The sequence below is a fragment of the Ictalurus furcatus genome, chromosome 9, assembly GCF_023375685.1.
Source record: "Ictalurus furcatus strain D&B chromosome 9, Billie_1.0, whole genome shotgun sequence".
Lineage (NCBI taxonomy): Eukaryota > Metazoa > Chordata > Actinopteri > Siluriformes > Ictaluridae > Ictalurus > Ictalurus furcatus.
In genome coordinates, this window is record NC_071263.1 from 9,966,441 (window position 1) to 9,987,493 (window position 21,053).

At 40.8% G+C, this 21,053-nt stretch overlaps 1 protein-coding gene across 3 annotated transcripts in view; it reads left to right on the forward strand.

The window, feature by feature from the left end:
- Window positions 1–21,053, forward strand: part of LOC128612353 (signal-induced proliferation-associated 1-like protein 1) — a 72,062-nt gene that overhangs the window by 26,722 nt on the left and 24,287 nt on the right. For all 3 annotated transcript variants that reach the window (XM_053632448.1, XM_053632447.1, XM_053632449.1), the window contains exons 2-7: window positions 5,256–6,936; window positions 7,031–7,161; window positions 7,676–7,864; window positions 8,051–8,225; window positions 11,394–11,497; window positions 11,926–12,083. In XM_053632448.1, the coding sequence (XP_053488423.1) occupies window positions 5,445–6,936; window positions 7,031–7,161; window positions 7,676–7,864; window positions 8,051–8,225; window positions 11,394–11,497; window positions 11,926–12,083 (2,249 nt within the window). In that variant the 5' untranslated portion in view covers window positions 5,256–5,444. The remainder of the gene's footprint in view (window positions 1–5,255; window positions 6,937–7,030; window positions 7,162–7,675; window positions 7,865–8,050; window positions 8,226–11,393; window positions 11,498–11,925; window positions 12,084–21,053) is intronic.

Below are 21,053 nucleotides of genomic sequence, written 5' to 3' on the forward strand. Positions count from 1 at the left end.
TTAATTCAGTGCGAGCAGCCTGGGAAAATAAATAGACTCGATGGCGAAACTCCCGCTTTACCGCTGTTCACTTCCGGTGTAAAATTTTTTGCGATGCAGAGATTACAGAGCTTACAACCTGCAGTTTTGTCGTCATTCCACACAAGAGACATCATCTTTCCACACAGCACAAAATCCATGTGTTTTCCTGCCCTCTTTTGTTTGACAGGATATAATCGGCACTGATCATCGGATGCTTTTAAACTATCAGCCGATAGCGTGAAAAATTGCCTTTATCGGCCGATACGTCGGTGCATCTCTAATTTGAGTTCCAATAAGAATACACACCTTTTTCAAAATTTCTGCTGTTTGCATTAACACCGACAGAATGATTTAAAGACAAAAATGTCCACAAGGACACATAAGGGTTAAAGAGAATCACGAGGCGGCAATGTGCAATTTTATCCAGAATTCAGATGTTTCTGATTTATTTATTTAGCTACAAATATGCCTAGATGTTATTTTGTATGCTACCCAGGAACCATGAAAATCTTGCTCCTGTCCTCACACAATACTTTTTCATTTATTCTAATATCTTGCTTTCTATTCACTGTGTTCTCTAACATTTGCCCTGTAAGAGAGATAAGATTCAGCCACAGAAAACTATTCCGATAAATAAAAATTTTATGGAAGTTCAATAGCACTTTTAAGGTGCATACATTTTTCATCATTCATATTAAAAATGGAAAAATAGAAAAGGATAATATAAAATCATCTCTACAGGTGCATCTCAAAAAATTTCAGTATCATGGGAAAGTTAATTTTTTCCCGTAATTTAATTCAAAACGTAGAACTTTTAATATAATCTATATTCATTACACATAAAGTGAAATATTTCAAGCCTTTGTTTGTTTTAATCTTGATGATTACGGCTTACAGCTCATGGAAATCAAAAATCCAGTATCTCAAAATATTAGAATAAAGAATTTATTATGCAGAAATGTTGACCTTCTGAAAATAATTGTAATTTATGAACTCAGTACTTGGTCGGGGCTTTAATCCATTTGCACGAATTACTGCATCCATACGGTGTGGCATGGAGGCAATCAGCCTGTGGCACTACTGAGGTGTTCTGGAAGCCCAGGTTGCTTTGATAGCGGCCTTCAGCTCGTCTGTATTGTTGGGTCTGGCGTCTCTCATAGATTCTCTATGGGGTTCAGGTACCTCTCCACTCTTATTAATGCTTCTACGAAGGTCTTAATTCACTTAGGTTAGTATATGTGTGTTGACCCAAGTCAAGCACAAATCTGTGCTCCATATTACTTAAAGTGCCCTTTACCTTTCATGTAGTGTGTAATATAACTGTTTGTGCGTGTAAAAAGGTCTGCAAAGTTTCGAAGATCAAAGTGCATGTCAAATGGCGCTGTTGTCTCGTAAAAGAAAGAACTGATTCTGAACTGCCTGAACAGAGTCGTCAGTAATTCCAGCTTTACTTCCTGCTCTAACCTATGTAGGGATGTAACAAATCTGCATAATGCCCTCCTATCGTCTTCATTGGCTGCCCGTGAACAACGTCTGCTTTGACTCGCTCTCAAACACTGTAGTTTACAAGTAATACAAGTGCTGAGGAAGCTGCTGGAATTCAAACATGGCAATGGCTGACACGAGATGTAAGCGGTAGGCCAGTCACAACAGACAGGGCCAACTGACCAATCAGAGCAGAGTAGGCTCTCTGAAAGGAGGTGTTTAGAGAGACCGGGTCCTTGATCAAACCGTTTCAGACACTGTGAGAAAAGAGATGATGATGCAATGTATATTTTGAGAAAATTAAAGTGTGTTTTGACCTCGGCTACATGTAAACATATTGTAGGAGACCTCCAGAACAAAATTAGGAACCTCTAAAAGAGCATAATGGGGCACTTTAATTTCCTGCCGCATCTGATCAGGACTTTATTTTTTTTGATGCCACAGAACCGTAGCAGAGTGTTTCAGTGAGCCCAATACCATGCCGTGAATCCCCGAGAAAAGAGACCTGAGTTGAAAAAAGAATGACGTTCATTCATAGATTATAGAAAACCCGCTATTTTCCACAGTCCAGTTATATGGATCACAGGGAAGGGAGTGATTATTAAATTAAAGCACACTGATATGGTAAATATCCATTATACACACGCATGGTAATTGAAGATCCTTGCTGTAATCTAAAACAGAAGGTTGTTATACACTACTTCTAGTGATGTTCTTAGTTTTTCTGATAAAATTGAATGAAAGGAACACCTTATCTGAAATGATTGTCTCTAACATTTCTTCACTTGTCGTGGACGGACCTGCATTTATCAAGCTTCTGTGTCCTTCCAGTTAGTGATTAATCCAAGAGATTAATACCCACCTTAAATATTCACTAGACATTTTTGATTAAGTTGGCTACATCTGAGTTCTGAGGCTTGAAATATCTTAATTAAACTGTAAGAGCTCTTATGTAAAAGGTCTGTGCCGAAATAGAAAGTGAGACTTTGTAGTTCTAGCAGAAAATCCCACTAATTTCCAGTGTTCAAAACCTTATTATCTTTGTCATTGTCTTTTTTGGAGTATGTCTGTATCCTTTTATTGCTAATAAAATATAGAAAGCAGACTGACTGACTGAGAGAGTCTCACTATTTACATTTTTTTTTTTTTCAGTATTTAAAAACGAACCTTTGTTAAAGCTTTGTTAACAGAATTCTGACCTGGAGCACAAGAAAAGCTGAAAGATGGGGATGAAGACAGAAAACTCCATTTCCACAATGGAGAAAACTTATATTACTATAAACTTATATTATATTACATTAGGGACGTCTCCGAATTTATTAACCAATAGAAATAAGCCGAATTTATGCTTGACAAGCGCGAGTTTTCACAATTCCTTATGACAGTGAATAATTTTCCAAGTCTAACTATTGAGATTCTAAGTAACTGGAGACAGAACTTTTTTTTGTACTACATGTAGATCTTAAATCATTGAAATCATTTGTCATCTGTACACAAAACTTTTCAAAGGAAACACACTTCCATTTTTAGTACATCGTTGTCGTGGAAACATACCTTTAGTTTGTTGAACTGAAAATGTGTGAAAGCTTCTTGAATGTAGGGTTTTGAAAAGCGTTTATCATGAATTAAACTACTACTTAATTTTACTGATGTTGAAAATGGTTTATCTTTATGCAAATTCATATGACATTGTGACACAATGCATGGCAATGTCTAAATGTGACTATGCTCATCGTGGAAATCAGTGTTCTGTTAATTATGCATATAACGCATTTGCACTCTTTGAACACCAGGGCTGCGTCCGTAATTGCGTACTACCCCACTAAACTGTAGGCGGAAAGCAGTACACCCGAGGGGTGGTATGTCCAATTCGGACATACCACTCCTCGGGCGTACTCAGTAGGCGAGAAATACCTGGATGGCGTACTGCTTCCGGTGAGATTTTGCAGTGTGAAACCGATGGACACTACTCGATCAAAAATTCCCATAATGCAACGGGACTGGTGCAGACGAGCTCAGAAAATAAAAATCGTGGAAGACGGCGTCGACTCTTTGTAAGTACAACCCCAATTCCAAAAAAGTTGTGACGCTGTGTAAAATGTAAATAAAAAGAGAATGCAATGATTTGCAAATCTCATAAACCCAAATGTTATTCACAATAGAAAACATATCAAATGTTTAAACTGAGGAAATGCACTTGGTTTGTGAATGGAATTAGATGGGCAGCTTGCACATATGGAAAGGCATCATCAATGCTGAAAGGTATATACAGGTTTTAGAGCAACAAATGCTTCCATCCAGATTCCATCCCATCTTTAATTCTGAGAGACTCTGCCTCTCTAAGATACTCTTTCTATACCCAATCATGTTACTGACCTGTTGCCAATTAACCTAATTTGCAAAATGTTCCTCCAGCTGTTTCTTTTTAGTAACACTGACTTTCCCAGCCTTTTGTTGTCCTGTCCCAGCTTTTTTGAGATGTGTTGCGGCCATCAAATAAAAAAAATTACCTTGTTTTTTTTTTTTCGTAAAATGGTACATTTCCTCAGTTTAAACATTTGATATGTTTTCTATGTTCTGTTGTGAATAACACATGGGTTTGAGATTTGCAAATCATTGAATTCTGTTTTTATTTACATTTATTGACATTTTACACAGCGTCCCAACTTTTTTGGAATTGGGGTTTCATTAAACCTTTGTTAAACAGGACTTGTTTAACAATACCCGAATAAATTGTTAACTTCTTGAAGGTTTAAACAAGAAAACTGTGCTTGAACCCTTTTTTGTGATCTCCATCGTGCCTTAGCCGGCCAAGCTAACGGCAACAAATTTATCTCAGCCTGTTAACCCCACCCACCTTAAATGACTAATTCTGTTGTGCATTTTTCCGTTAGAGCGGTTGCTTTAATCTGGTGGTCCCTTTTAAGATTTTTCTGTTTATGATGACGTCAAAGGTCACATGACCATGCCATCATGACGGATGTAGTATCTCCGGGATTGTAGTCATACTACACACACGTACTGATTAGTACGTACTGGTTCAACGGCCATGCAGTAGGTACTGCAGCGTATTCAGTATTTACTGTCACAGTACACGATTTCGGACACAGCTCAGATGTCTCAATCTGTGCGACCCATAGAGTTAAAAATGGATAGAAGGCGTGCTGGTCACATGATCACATTCGTTCATGGAGAGTCCAGTAGCCCAATAACTTCATTATATGGTTACACAACCATGTTATAACAAAAAAAAATAAGCTGAGTAGCCTCCAAACAACACCAGAGAATGTGGAAATTGGGCCTTTTAGTGAACTTTGGAGCTCTATTTCTGCTACAGAGCTCATTATGTTTCAGTTAATCATTTTCAGTCCCCAGGATTTTTGGGAGAATTGATACATTTATTTATTTATTTATTTATTAAGATTTGGTGAACCTGTAGTACATTTTAGTTTACAATATTAAACCTGTTTGTAGCTAATTTTTATTCATTTAATTTTATACAGAGAAAAATGCATGTTTTGCATTGTTTTTGATTTTAGAAATGGTCTTTTCAGTCATAATTTTTCTTAATTTCAATTTTGTTCACAACATTCTAACTATTGAATCGAAATCGTGAGGATGGTATCGTGTATTGAATCGTGATCAGAGTCTATATTTAGACCCCAATTTGCCATAAAAATATTTCTCATGCCTAATATCAGGAAGTGGTTCAGCTCTTGCCACTCCTAACTCTGGTCTGTTTCTTGCAGGAGTGTGATTGATCAGGCCTGACCATTTTACAAGACCACCATGCAGTCCAGAGAAATATTGCACTGATGCCCATAGTCTGTGGAAACCAAAGAACAAGGACCTAGTCTCCGTGGAGTGGAGCAAGCTGCCACAACCCCATCCTGAAAAAATGCTCCAGACTTAAGATGCTCGGTTGGTGAGGCGTCACCATGACAAGCCTGAAACGCTCACCTTCTGAGCGGCCTGCTGTGGGGACAGTCCAGGCCCCTGAAGAATTTTACACTCGTCCGTTACGCCAGTCCAATGGAGGGGTATCCCTCCTGCGTCCAGAAAATTCTTACCAGACAGGAGGCATGATTGGCGTACCGAAGATGGGAGTCCGAGCTCGGGTTGCTGACTGGCCACCTAGGAGAGATGGGGGAACTTTGCGACTACCCATTACAAATACCGATACAACGACTCATACAGGAGCTAGCTCAGGTAGTCAGCCCAAACTTGGTGCTCTGATTGGTCCGCAAGATTCATTTATGCTCCAAAGCATCCAAAAGACACTACAGAGCAAGATAAATCCAGCCAGTTTTGGAAGCTCCATGGAAGAGCAGTTGCTCACAGTTGACGATCATAGAAGCTCCTCTCGTGGTAACACTAGACGAATCCGGCAACGCAGTAATAGTGACATGACCCTAAGTGAAGTTGACGGTAGTGGGGATAGTGGGGAAGATTGGGGCGCTATAGGGACGAAGTGGTCTCCATTGCACCGGGAGTATGGCAGCGCTTCCTCCATTGACCAGCATGCTGTTTGCTCCTCTGAAGTCTCAAGGAACAGCTTCTTTGAGATGCTAAAGGGCTATGAAGGGGAGAAGCAAGACCAACGCAGCCCAGCACCTGAAAGACTGGCAGAACTTCTAACAGTCTCTACCAAAGAACAGGCTCTGCTGCTGGACTCTGCTGTAGAGGACTTGAAAAATGAGTCTCCTTCTAGTCGGTTGAGAGAACGAGACAAGCCCCCCAAGAGAAGGTCCAAATCTGAGACAGGGGGTGAATCAATATTCAGGAAACTTCGCAGTGCGAGGACAGATGTGGATTCTCCCAGGGTGGGTTCTGATATGGAGGACAACCGTCTTGAAGATTCCAAACCTCCCTTAAAGCCCTGGGTCTGCCAAAAAGGTTTTGCACACTATGATGTTCAGAGCATGCTGTTTAACATGAATGAGGTGATCCAGAACAGACAGAACTCTGCAGCCAAATGCAAAAACACTACTTCTGGTGCCTCCGGTGCCTCTGCTGCTTCTGCTTTTTCTGGTTCAGCAACATCCACCCTATCTTCAACACACAGCCTGCCGTACAGCTCTCCTGGTGGAAGCCAGGAGGAACTTAACACGCGGGATAGTCCCACTTTGGACACAACCGACGATGAGGGCGGTGGACTAGTACTGAAATGTCCTTGTTTCTGTACTGAAACTGGGGGTGACTTTAGACATAAGGTAGGGGTTGCTGTAGCAGGTGAGCTGGGTAGTGGGAGCTCCAGGGTTTTTGGACGAGATGAAACTACACTAAGCCACCATTGCACCAATGGGGGCATTGCTGTTGTAGAGGGTCCCAAAGATGCATCCGGCTTACTCGGTGAGAGGGACAAACAGTATGTCGTTGAGCATGTGGACCTTGGGGCATATTACTACAGGAAATTATTTTACTTGAGAGGTAAGGCATTTCCTTTGCAATACGGTGGCCTTCTAGAGCAAAAGGATGTGCAGCACCCATCTCACATCCTGTGTATTACCCTATACATTTGCAGAGCATTGGAACTACTTTGGTGTCGACGAGGGGTTGGGCCCGGTGGCAATAAGCATAAGGAGAGAGAAGTTGGAGGACCACAAGGAGCATGGCCAGCAGTATAACTACCGAATAATATTCAGAACCAGTGAGGTGAGTTCACCCCCTACCTCCCTCTAAATAAACAAACATTTGTTCTGTATCTTTTTGGCTTATGTATACATTTTTCTGCATTGTGAGAGAGAGATTTCTAGAAATCGCATTCCAACGCTTGCTGCAAAATTCCAGTCAAGCTTTCCCCGCTTATTGACCTGGATACAAGACTCATGGAATGTATGTAGTACAGCTTCTGTGTCATGTCGTCTCGTAACCTTTCCAAGGCGTTTATCTCCCGTGACAGGCCGTAACTAATTCAATCACACAAGCACGCAAGGGATAGGCTACATGAAGAAGAGAGGAACAGTGTACTGCTAGTCCAAAAATGTTGGGAAATCTTTTTAATGATGTACATACATTATAGTAAACAGTAAATGAGATACATCCATAAAAATGAGTGCTATTTACTTTTCAGTGCTTTTCACGTACCTCTTATATGCACCCATTTATAGAGTTCTCTTTGTCAAGCATGACACTAATTCTAGCACTGGCTGTACCTCTTTTTGTTTAGCTGACTACCTTGAGAGGCTCTGTACTTGAGGATTCGGTGCCTTCCACTGCTAAACATGGTACTGCTCGAGGGTTACCCCTTAAAGAAGTGCTGGAATACCTGCTCCCAGAGCTGGACATCTCCTGCCTGCGGCTTGCCCTCAATACACCAAAAGTGACCGAGCAGCTGATGAAATTGGATGAGCAGGGGGTATGTAGGCCAAAAGGCAAACTCGCGCATTATCCGTTAGCTCTGTTACCAATCTTCACCAACGCTTTGATTATTGATCTCAGCGAGTCTAATTTTGAAATAGATCATTCGCATTTATAGCACAGCTGCATCATTTACCCTTTTAAATTGATATTGCTTCTTTACCCTGGCCTTTTGCTTCCTCAGCTTAGTTTCCAGGTGAAGGTAGGGGTGATGTACTGTCGCGCAGGCCAGAGCACAGAGGAGGAGATGTATAACAACGAAATGGCTGGTCCTGCCTTTGAAGAGTTCCTGCAGCTCCTGGGAGAGAAAGTGCGATTGAAAGGGTTCAGCAAGTACCGGGCTCAGCTGGACACCAAGAGTATGTATTATATTTGTTCAGGTTTTGAATAAAAGATTAGTTTCTCTGATACTTATCTAAATGGGGTGTTCCTTAAAACAGGGGTTCTCAAAAATTGTGCACTCAATGACAACTTTAACTGTAAGAAGAAGATAAAAAAAAACAACTGTTTGAGTTTTATAATCCTCATCAATTATTTATGCAATAGGCTCATTATTATCTAAATGTTCTTTTCAGACATTCTTTTGAGGCACATTTTATCCCTGAACCTTTTAATTACAAAACATTATAATTCAATTTTTATGAAAATCATTAGATACCAGTTGACTATTTAAAGGCCAGCTTGTTTTTGAGTTGAAGTTCGTTCAGTCAAACTGGCTAATGGCTGCAGGAACAGTCCAACTCTCCGACAGCTTGATTAAAGTGTGACAAGATTCGATCAGGAAACCTTAATAAGCTTTAGGCAAGCTTAGGCCCTGTTTACACTAGTGCATTTTCGTTTTAAAATGAAAACTGGCATTTCCGCTGTGTTTCAGAAACGATCCCCGTCCACACTACATGACCGGATATGCATATCACATGACCATCCCTGCACACTGGGCATGCGCGTACAAGTGTAAACAGGAAGTTGGTTGCTAGTCCAAACCGGCGTTTCACGTAGAACTTACGCCGCTTGAATTGAGATTTGTTGGTGATTTCTCTAATCATAGCTCGCCTCTTGCGCATGTAGGCAGCTGCAGTATTATAAAATATAGAATTTAACTGCACAGTGGCTGCTAAGAATGACAGCAAAGCTTGCGGTTCAGTCTGCGTGTAGTTGTATACGATCAAGGTAGCGTAATGGTCATAACGTAGGAGCTTGACGAATCAGGGAAGCATACGCAATGATACAGAAGACCCAATCAGAGGGTGAATGTGGGCGAAGCCAGGCCTTCGTTTTCAGAAGTCTTCATTTTGGTCTGTTTACACTGAAATGCGAGCCCGGAGTTTTCGAACTAAAACGGGTTCTTCTGCGTTTTCAAAAGTCTCGGAGTAGTGTAGACAACAGGCGTAACCGTAGCAAAAGTTATGCATTTTAAAGCGAAAATGCTGTAGTGTAAACAGGGCCTTTCTGTTTTTACCACAGTGTTAAACTGGCGCCTTAAGTCAACATGACCTCTGCAGGATGAAAGTCCAGGCTATTTTTATTTCCTTAGATATATTTCTGTTTGCCCAAGGTTGAGTTGTGACCATTTCAGTCATGTAGGACTCCTATGACTTTGAGGCACATTTTATTCTCAAAGTGTTCTGCTTTTAATGTCAACAGACAAACGTGATTATTTAATAAGGTCTTTAGAGAGGTTTTTGATAAGGTATCACCAGAATGAATTTTAGAATTTTTATCCCAAATAAAATGGAATCTTTTCTTTTATGTAAATTTTTTTATATATATATATATATATATATATATATATATATATATATATATATATATAATATAAAACATATTTATTTTAACTTGCACGTGTATCCTTTTTTTATTATTTATTTTTTTACTTTTTTAAAATTGCTATGTAAATTCTGAATGCTCTTATGTAACTTTGGTATGATTTTCTTAAGTAAATATCCATTTTTAAGTCCATCCTTATACACAAACGTCACTTCAGTTTTTTTAAAAAACTGACCTGTCATCTTTGTGCCTTTCTCCTTCAGCCCTGTGCACTTTTTCTCCGTTTCCTCTGCAGCTGTATTTTCTCTCTCATTCCTTTTTCCCGAAAGACTTGAAATACTCCTGACGGATACCATGGACACATGGTCCAGTTGCCTGAATGAATCTTTAGTGCTTCTAATAAAACCAAGACATGATAGATAATTCCAACCAAGCACTTAATTACATATCTATGTTCATCCTGTGAAATACCCCTTCATAATTTGAGTTTCTCGCCAGGACATAGCCGTTTATCTCAGAAGGCAGCCGAGAAGCACGTTTCTTTTGTGTTATGTGAATGCTGTGTATTTATTTTTCCTTTTGGTCTCATTAGGCATTGATAGTACATGGTGGGTATTGTTGTCAAAATACTGTATCATGTTATATACTTTTAAATGAATAATTTTTTTAAAAATTTGAATAATAAATGCTTTCAAGCAACTGACTTGCTTTAGGTCTTTGGTATAAGGAGGTTCTTACCATTGCATGCTGAAATAGTTTCTTGCCACATTTATCACAGACTCAAGCTGGTTTCTGGATATTGTCAGTATTGCACATAGCATAAATGTGGGTGCTTTTTTTGGTGGAGGGTTGTGGGGGGACGTATTGTCTGTATGTTATCCTGCATTCACAGTAGCAAGCGACAAAACAGCAGATGACGGTTCATTTTCTATGTAAATGTGTGATGCAGAACTGTGACTTCAGTGATTGTGGCAAAAAACTAAGACAAGACATTTGAATTGAGATTTTCCTCAATCTTATGCACATTTTTGGTAGGACATAGTAAAATGACAAATCCAAACAAATGGCTTGAATGACTCCTCAGGCAAATCCAGTGGTGTGTGTGTTTGTGGTCCAACATTTCTTCAGTTCCCCACTTACAATTGAAGTTCCTACCTGCAGTTACAGTAGTTCCCATTCAGTGATTGATGCACAAAAAAAGGAGAAAAATTCATCTTGTCCTGTCAAATACAACCTCTCTTTAAATGCGTATCGAGACGTTACAAAAACCATAAAGCTCTGGAAGGATGTAACAGATTGTTGGTGTGTCTGGTGAGCGTACGTATCTAGATTAGCTTGCTTTGCTAATCTGCCAGCGAAGCCTAATATGTGACATGTGAATCAAACAACAATCAGTTTTCATACTGATTAGGGCGTTATGTATCTTCTGCTTAACTACTTAGAAGTTGTAGATTATAGCTATTACTGTTTCTCATAAGAACTGGGAAAAAACTAACACTGGACAGTGCACACCCGAAAGTGATGACCGTAGTGGTCGCTACATGCACATTAGAGAAAAACAAAGTGACATGTGCAACTTGTCATTTGCTAGTGTGACTGTAGCGTTAGTATGTTTACATAATTTCTGCATATTTTTTTTGTTTTGTTTGTATTTCTCCTTTATAGTATACTTGAGCGTGAGATAATCATGAAATAACGCTAAAAATATCCTAACCTGTTGTTGTTGTTATTAATGGTCGGCTACCTCTTTTCTCTTTTAGCGGATTCCACTGGGACACACTCTCTGTACACAGCATACAAGGACTACGAGATCATGTTTCACGTGACAACAATGCTGCCATATACTCCAAACAACAAACAGCAGGTTAAGCAGCGCTCCGTTCTCTGTTCCATTCGTCCAGTTTTAAAATGTATGATCTTGCTTCGGGGTTTACTTTACCAGTTCTTCAACGCTGTCCTGAAGATGCCTGTATGTCCAGTTATAATAGGTTGTGTAATAGTGATTTGTGCCTCAGACATTTCCGTTATTACCAGATGAGGTGCCGCACATGCAGTAAATTATAGAGTACAGATACCATTTGAATACAGGAAAGAAAAATTATGATTATGGAGTCTGTGTGTCAATAATGATTGCTACTGTAATGCTGAAACTGAGAGGTACAATACAGTGCTTCAGAGCCTGTGTATGAAATATAATATGTAATGTTATTTTAAGTCAATATACAGTTTGTGACATGGCCCGTCTGTACCACTGCTCATATTTATTTATTTATTTTTCTTTCTTTTCTGCAGTTGTTGAGGAAAAGGCACATTGGGAATGATATTGTCACCATCGTTTTCCAGGAGCCAGGAGCTCATCCCTTCACCCCCAAACACATCCGCTCACATTTCCAACATGTCTTCATCATCGTCCGCGTTCACAATCCCTGCTCAGACAACACCTGCTACAGGTAAACAGAACCAGCAAAGGGGTAAAGGTTCAGGTCGGTTGTTAAATAGAGCATACATGTACTGGCCTGTTGGGGGGGGGGGGTCTGGCAGGTGTGATATTTTTGAGCTGCGTTTTCACTGTTAAATCAGATATGTTAAACTGAAGTGTTACTTTGGTGTCAAACGTATGAACTTTAACTGTAAACGTTGGTCAATTGTATGTAAGAAATAGATACTTGGGGCAGATTTACTTTTGAGAGGCAACCTTTACATCATTTGTAGCCACTGTTTGTGGTGGTTGGCCAGTTTAGCAGGTACTACCAAGGTAGGGCATGCAGGTTGAGCACAGGCTTAAGCCTAGTTCGCACTACACGATTTTATCGTGTATCGGCCATTTGTAAGTCGCCGAGCAATCGGTAATCGCCAATCAGCAGTTGATCGTTATGTATGAACTACTCAACGACGCATGAAAGAGGCTCGCCGACACCAGGCCGATATTTGGCGTGCTAAGTATTTGGAGCTGTCATGCGACTCCACATCCTGTGGTGTGAAACGTGTCGTCAATGGCAGTGATTGCGGCAACGAGCTACAGCCAATGAGAGAGCAAGGCATGGGGTGAGGTCACCGTGAGGAAGGGAAACCCACAAAACATATGGCAGAGGCATAAAGGGGAGAAGCTGTGGAAACATTTTTTGCTCACCCCAACTCTCTTTGTAGCACACAATCCCTGCTGCCTGCATGTGCTAATTCATTCTTTCACCCACTTTCTTTGTCTTTTTCTTTTTGGGGTTTCTTCAACACAAATCATCACGCAAACAGCTTGCACCGCTTGTTTCTGTCCTACGTCCATCGTCAAATAAACAACTCCTGTTTCCTGTCATATCTGTGTCACTTCTCGCGTGTGTGTCCGTGACAAAACGTAGTTTGGACACCAGATAGAGTCGTCGCGTGACTGAGTCGTTGTCAGATCGTGTAGTGTGTGTGTGACCCCACTGTCGCCGAGCAATCACGTAGTGTGAACAGCACAACGACTTCAAGACTCCTGATTACAACAGAGCAAGTCGTGTAGTGTGAACAGCACAGCAGTCTGCCGACACTGAAAGCCATGTAGTGTGAACTTGGCTTTAGGGAGCACTTAATTTGTGCCGGATCCTGCTGTGCAGTTGACTGCTGCAGTCCTCTCACAGCATAAATGAAATGGTTGCAGCATTACTGAAATGGTTGCAAAATCCCTCGTTGTACCATGGTCATCGTACCATTGTCATCATACCTATGCGCTTAGCCCTATATGACAACATTCATCACTACTTAATTACAGCATGGTGGGCTTAACTGACTCAAGAACTTTAAGAACTATACTGTGCTGGAAAATCCATCTTTAAGATCATTAAACACATTCTGGTCATTTGAGACTTTTATGTGGTCCTGACTTCTAGCTTTAATCTGGAGAGTCTGGTACATTTTGCCAGTAACAAACCATAGAATCAAAGGACCTAAAAGACTGACCAAAACGATGAAGGTCTTTTGGTAAAGAGGCAAGAAAGACATCAAAAGGGTGGCATCAGAGCTGACGTTTTGGCTTCATAAGGTCTACAAGGACAAGCTGCAGTGCGAGTTGAAGCAGGTGTGCAGTGGAATGAGGACTATAAATGACTTCAAACAAGTTGAGAATTTAATTGTGGAGAGGTACCTGGTTAGGGTTAAGGATGTTCCCCAAACACCTCCAACTCTAACGCCTTTGTGCCAACTGGGGTTCTTTCAGCCTTGACAATACCACCACCCCCTTCTTCCTGCAGTCCCTTTGATGCCCCCTCAAACACAGAGGACACCACCCCCACTGACCCCCAATACTTACTGAGAATACCACCACTCCCGCTGTTTACTGTATACTTTGCACAGGCAAGGTTGTGGGGGCCTGTTGTATCAGCCCCAGGGTGCTTAAGACCTGCCCCAGCCGGTTCTGTAGGGTGCTGCTGTTCCTGTTCTACCTAACACCTCAGAAAGTGCCTTAGCTCTGGAAGACTTCCTGCATAATTCCAGTGCCAAAGACAACACATCCCAATACCCACAAAGACTAGGGGTCTGTTGCAGTAACATCTCACATAATGAAGACCTTTGAGGGGCTGGTCCTCAAACAGCTCCTATCTCTAGTAATGGTCCATCAAGTCCATGCACAAACAGTTGTGTAGGATGCTCTGATCTATGTTCCACAGAACTTACACACACTTGGACTCGATCGGGTTCCATCCTGCCTCTAAGCCCAAAGTATACGTCGTTCTTTTTACGCATATGCTAACGTATGCACACAGACGTATGCATAGCCTTTCAAAGTATACTCCATTTGACATGTACGGGTACCTAGGCGGTCGACGCATGCACGTTACGACGACTTGCACTAGGCCTCCTGGCCTACAAGAGTCAGTACAGAGCAGGAAAGCAGGTCTTCTGTTGTGAAGGATGACGACGAAGAAGAATCACAACAGGATTCCTCCAAGAACAGTGGAGGAGAAAGACGTGCTGTTTCACTTGTTACTAGAGGAGGAAGACATTTTTTTTTTTAAAAAGAGGAAGAGATAATGGTCTCTGCGACCACTCAACCAGAAAAGAGTGAGGGATGGCAAATTCAGTCTTTTTGGCGAGGGATGGCAAATTCAGTTTTTTCTTCGACTACCTTGAGAATCAACAGCACTGAGTCACTCTTGCCGCCTTGTGGGACAACTAATAGTGCAAAAGAATTGAATGCGCATGTGGGACCAGTTAGAAAAATCCGGTTGTGTATGCTGATGACGAAATTTGCGTCACGCGTACTGTACGCTGTTCCTAGCATATGTGTAAAAAGTGAAGTATACTTTGGGCTTTAGTCTCCTGGATCTTGGACTGACCAACAGGCTACTTTTTTTTTTTTTTGTGGGGTTGGATGGGGCGAGCTATTCTGGGGAATCCCATGGAACCATCCTGCCTCCCTTCCTCTCTTCACTCTCTATATTGGACTTTCAGTTTTACACCAGCTTATGCCACCTGCAGAAGTTCTCCCCTTGTAGGGTGCATAATGGAGATGATTACAGGAGGCTGGTGGAGGATTTTTCTTGTGGTGCAGGGAAAACCATCTTCAGCTTACCATCAGCAAGACAAGGGAAGTGGTGGTGGAATACCAGCGTGCTGGAGAGCCTGTCAAGCCTGTCACTGTACAGGGCTAGCATGTAGAAATGGCGCAGTGGTAAAAGTCCCTGTGGTCTAACCTAACTAGACTGTAGACAATGATGCGCTGTGAAAGAAAGGTCAGAGCAGGCTATTCTTTCTAAGGAAGGTGAAGTATTTCAGTCTGTGCAGCAAGCTACTGGGGCTCATCTGTCAGTCTAGTGTTGCAAGCATTCTTTGTATTCCATGGTCTGCTGATGGGGCAGCATCACTTCAGGGAACGGCAAACACCTCAGTGAACTGCTTTGTTTAATAATTTTTTTTTTAAAAACCCCACTGAAATGGCGTTTATGACCACTGAAATGCCCCTTTGGGAATGTTGTGTAATCTCCACAATTCCAAGATCGCAAGAAACTTATTGTAATGCCGTTTTCTGTATTGTGTATTTTAATTCTGTGAATGGCTGCTTAGTATTATAGTGTATATTCACAATGCCAAGGCAAGTAAGAATGTCACTAGGTCAGTGTACATGTTCGACATTTTCATGGTTTCACTGTGGAAGGGAAATGGACTGACATTGCTGGTGTGGGTAAAACAAACAAAAAATGTTTTCAGTATTACCAATGTTGGTGTGGACTACAGCCACAGATGAGGATGCTACCCACGTTTTGCCCATGGCGTGATATACAGGAGCACCTTTAGCCAACAGCTCATTGCACCAAGGTGCTCAAATAAGTGCTATTGGAGATCTAGCAATCTCCACAATGCCCCTTCCCAGCATGCTATTGTGCCTGCTCTTCCTCAGGGTGAACAATAGGAAAGAAAGTCTACTTTACATTTACATTTTATAGCATTTTGGCAGATGCCCTTATCCAGAACGACTTACATTTATCTCATTTATACAACTGAGCAATTGAGTGTTAAGGGCCTTACCCAAGGGCCCAACAGTGTTAACTTGGCAGTGCTGGGGGCTTGAACTCCTGACCTTCTGATCAAGCCTTTAACCACTCCGCCACCACTGCCCTAAACTATTGAGTAAGCGTTGTCAGAACTCTCCATGAGACATTCATTATGCAGAATATCCAGCCTGACCTTTCAGACTAATGATGTCATTTATATTCCATATTTATATTTGGAAACGTTTATTTAGATTCCAGATTAGGAATTTGAACCTGGGACCTCTCACACCCTCAGCGAGAATCGTACCCCTAGACCAATGAATTATAAAATAGTTATTTAGTTTCGGTTCCACACTCGAATCTTTTCTCTGTCTGTTTATAGTCTGATTGTGGCTTAAAAGCATCTTATTTATATTTCAGTACCAATCCTAGCGAAGCGCTCCGCTTGTCACGTATACGTCATGATGAGTTAAGCTATGAAGACCGTTTCAGAAGAGCTGTATAAGGGGTGTATAGTACATGCTGCTCTGATTAAGTCTGACTATGTGTCTGCTCCATGAACTGTTATCTAATGTGACGGAGGCACCGAGGCATTGATTCTAGACCAAGTAATGCGTTCTTACTTTTTTTTTTTCTTCTTTTTTTTTATCACTCATTTTAATGTGTGCATTTTTTTTTCCCAGCATCTATATTTGTATGAGATTAAGCATATTAAACAAAGAAATGCCTTGATGGCGTTCTGAAAAATTCTGCCTGCCTCAGAAGTCTGGAGAAGTTAAGGTGTGTGTGTGTGTGTGTGTGTGTGTGTGTGTGTGCGCGCGTGCAGGACTCTTCTCCTCAGACCTTCATCCCCCACCCTCATACATGCACTCGCTCACACTCGTATACGCACTGGTTTTTCAGCTGAATGACAACACTCGCTGCTCACAGAAAATGCTTCGCTCTCGCAAAGCTTCACACGCACACACCTGCCGTTGGAACGATCCATTAGTTTTTGTCTTAATAGGATTTTTTTTTAAGGCTGACAGTCTTATGCTTGACATTGAGTTGAGATTATATTGTAAAAAATCTATATTTTTCCAAGAACGTATTTAAAGAACATACTGGCAAAGAGAAGTCTGGATTTCTCAGCATACCACAGGAACAAATGGAGATAAATGAATCCTAAAAATAAAAAAAAGCCATGACCTCCTTTTTAAAAGCGTGATCCTGTTTTCTTTTTGTTTCTTGACGTCACTGTCTCAGCATTATTGGATTCTGAAGAACTAACCGCGATGACGACCACCTTTTTATTTTTTTTTTGTTCTGGACACTTTTAATTGATTCTTTCTTCAAACAATCAAGAGGAAGTTGAAACCGAAGGGGAAGCTTGCTGTAGGATGTATAGCTTTAGCAGGAAGAAATACCTTGTGATCCGCTGCTGGCTGCACTCGTCCTTGGTGTGAGCAGCACACAGCTGTCTCCAAGGCAATGCTTGTCCATCTGACTCACCACCGGACTCTTAGCGAAGGTGTAGGTAATCTCAAAATATTGCATGTGCATAGAAAATGTTAATGAAATCTTTTCATGAACTTGCTTTTGCATACAGTTGTGAATGGATCACTGAGACCTATAAAGGAGCATCATTAATTTTCCCAACAGAATTTAGCCTAAGGCAGTTGTCAGAAATGGGTGTTGGATTTTGATTGATTGATTTTGTCTTGGCAGATAAAAATGAAATTATTCACAGTTGCATGGGTTTCATTTCAGTGTTGGTGGAAACACGCTGCTCATAACTCATCATAGGATTAAAGTTATATACTAAATCTTTTATATATGCTGAGTAGTGAAAGTAACAAGGTAGTACATAAACTTTCCAAAGACAAATTGTGTTTTGGACAGAAGTTGTGCAAGTGCTTATATAGGCTTCATACAGTATACAGTTGCAATCAAAGTTATTCAACCCCCATTGCAAATCAGGTTTATTGTCCAAATGTACAGACTTTCAGCTGTTTGCCTTGAACAAATCAAACAAAGGTAATTGAAATAGTTCAACACAATCGATGCTTCAAGTGGTTTCCCCAAATTCAACTGAAAATGCACCTTATTATGATTTCTCCAGTTTCTGAATTATTCAGCAGCCTGAATAGAATCCCTCACAACAGCACAAATATACAAAACAGGTGTTGTCTCAAGCACACCTGATGCAACTAATCAAGGGTTTCATTATTGTGCTTTTCCACTGCACGGTACGGCTCGACTCGGGGTCGAATCATTCTGATTGCAACTGTGTGATGGGGTACATCACTTACCTTTAGGATTATTTCCAGCGATAACTCAGAATCAAGGCAGCATTGTTTACCATTATCTATACAGTCTTGCAATCAGTTAATACAACATTAGCCGATGTTTATTAGCCATCAAGTTTCTTTTCCCCTTTGTGGGAGTCTGTGAGCAAGTGTTGAGATGCAGGTTTCAGTAGGAACATGGATAACCTGTGAAGGATTTATTCTCTTTTGAGTAGATGGTGGACAACTGAGAAGTAATTTGAGTATTTGTTACTATGGTCATGAGCATTAAAGATGAGACCGGACTCCGGGCTAGTACCGAATGGTCCCCTTAACCCTGCATTCCATCTCAAAGTCTGCACTAGGGGAATGTTGGCAATGTGAAAAAAAGTCTCTATCTATATAATATATATAAATATATTTATTTATTGCAGGCTCTACTATGGTGGAAGTGGCTGTTTTCCGTACATCTTCCATGTGCTTGAATAAGATGTGGCGTAATCTATGCGTATGAATTTAAACCATGTGAATTTTTAAATACAGTTTTGCTAAATGTACCAACCCACAGCAATCCAGTATATTTTAAATGACGCCACAATGGTTTGATTATCCGTATTTATACTGCAGTCTCTCCCCTCATCTCCTTCCTAACCTATTCAAAAGACTGAGCCTCTCTCACTGTGCTGCAAATCTCCAATTTGTGTGCACTTACCAAGAGCAGCCAAAGTCTTGAATGGCTGACATGACTTCCTGGGTAAAGTGAAGCAGGTCACACTTTTTTTAAAAAAAAATTTTTATTGCGTAATATCCATTGATCCCAACATTGCAGTGTGCATTTTTTTTTTTCTCTAGGCCACCGATTGATCTAGTTTTATGTCAAAAGTGGAGAGTTTCCTGCAGGTTGTAGGCCGCCAGCAGACATGTCTTCATGCAGTACAGAAGCGGTACAGTGTCAAACGTTTGAGCAAGCGTAGGTCTTGCACTCTGAAATCTTTTTTTTCAGGTTATCTCATGTTGGTTCTTCATGCTGTGGAGATTCTAAACATCTATGAAAACCTTGGCTCATATTAGTTAGTCACGTAGCAGTAGTAGTAAATGGTAAATGGTCTGCACTTATATAGCACTTCTTTAATCTTACACTGGTTCTTATTCACCCATTCTCACACACACACTCCCACACCAATTGTAGCAGAGGTGCCAACTTGCCATCCGGAGCAAGTTGGAGTTCAGTGTCTTGCCCAAGGACACTTCGGCATGTGGAGTCATGCGGGCCAATAATCGAACCGCCAACCCTACAATTAGTGGACAACCCGCTCTACCACCTGAGCAGTGAAGATTTATATGAATCCTATTGGTCAGAATCAGTCGTAAATCCTGGCAAAATCCTGTTAAATTATGTTTTTCCTAGTTCTGTTTCATATCCAGGTATTGGCCTCAAAGACGTATGATTTTAAAGACCCGCCTACTTTTCCATGTATTTCCGACACTTTTGCCCAAGCGACCTACTTAGTTTTATTTTCTTTAGTCTATGTTCAGTGCAAACACGAGCCGTGTTTTTAAGGTTCTACTTTGGGGACCACTGCTGTAGAATAATAATCATTTTGTGGCGTCCACCTAGTGAATCGTTATCTGTATTTGTCTGTGCTTTTGCACTGTCTCACTACCTAGAGTCATTGTGTTTCTAGTTAAATAAGCGCTTGTGACTGACTGACTGTGTGTGTGGGAGTAATTCAGTAGTGGTCAGCTAGAGCATCACGAGGCAGTATCCCAACAAAGTTTGCAGCCCAATAAAAACCCCAGTGCATTGGAAAGTTCACACCCTTCTTTGTGCAGGAATGTGAAAAGGCTTGGCAGGAACAAAACCAAAGGAAAATAGTTTGCTTGATAATGGATTTTTGTTTTTTTTACCTCGCTTTGACCTTCCTATTACTTCTTCTTTCCAGCTATCCCGAGGGAGAGTCCACTCGACCTACTTCTTTTGTCCCTCTATAAAGCATGCCAAGCTAGAAACCTGACTAAAGAGTACCCTTTCATTTTTTTTTTTTTGTGGTTGGAAGTAGGTATTGCCAAACCACTGTTCTTTTTCTAGTGGCTTCAGGCTTTGACATTTTGTAGGATGAATTAGGAACCGACCAACTTTCTTTCTTTGTTTCTTTCTCTCTTTCTTTTTTCAAATTTGACTACAGCGGTGACTATATTTGAATGTGCTGCATTAAAGCACTAAATAGTAGAGATGCACCGCTGTATCGGCCGATAATCGGTTTAAAAACATCCGATGATCAGGGCCGATTATATCCTGTCAGTAAAAAGAGGGCTGGAAAACACGTCGATTTCATGCTGTATGTAAACATGTCTCTTGTGTGGAATGACAAAAAAACTGCAGTCTGTAATCTCTGTACTGCTAAAATTTTACACCGGACACTGCAGCAGTGAAGCGGAAGTTTCGGCGTCGAGTCAAATTATTATTATTTTTTTTCCCGCGCTCAATTAAAGCGCCAGTACACCGCTGAAAGATTTAAATGAAGATGAGTTCAGAAAAAAAGCACAGAAAATATATTTGTAGAGTAGTATATTTCATATCCTGTTAATATATAAAAAAGTTTATTATATATTACCAGTTTGATGTTAATGATGAAGTAGAAATGCTTTTGTTAGTGGTGAGTGAATGTGAGACTAACAGGAGGTT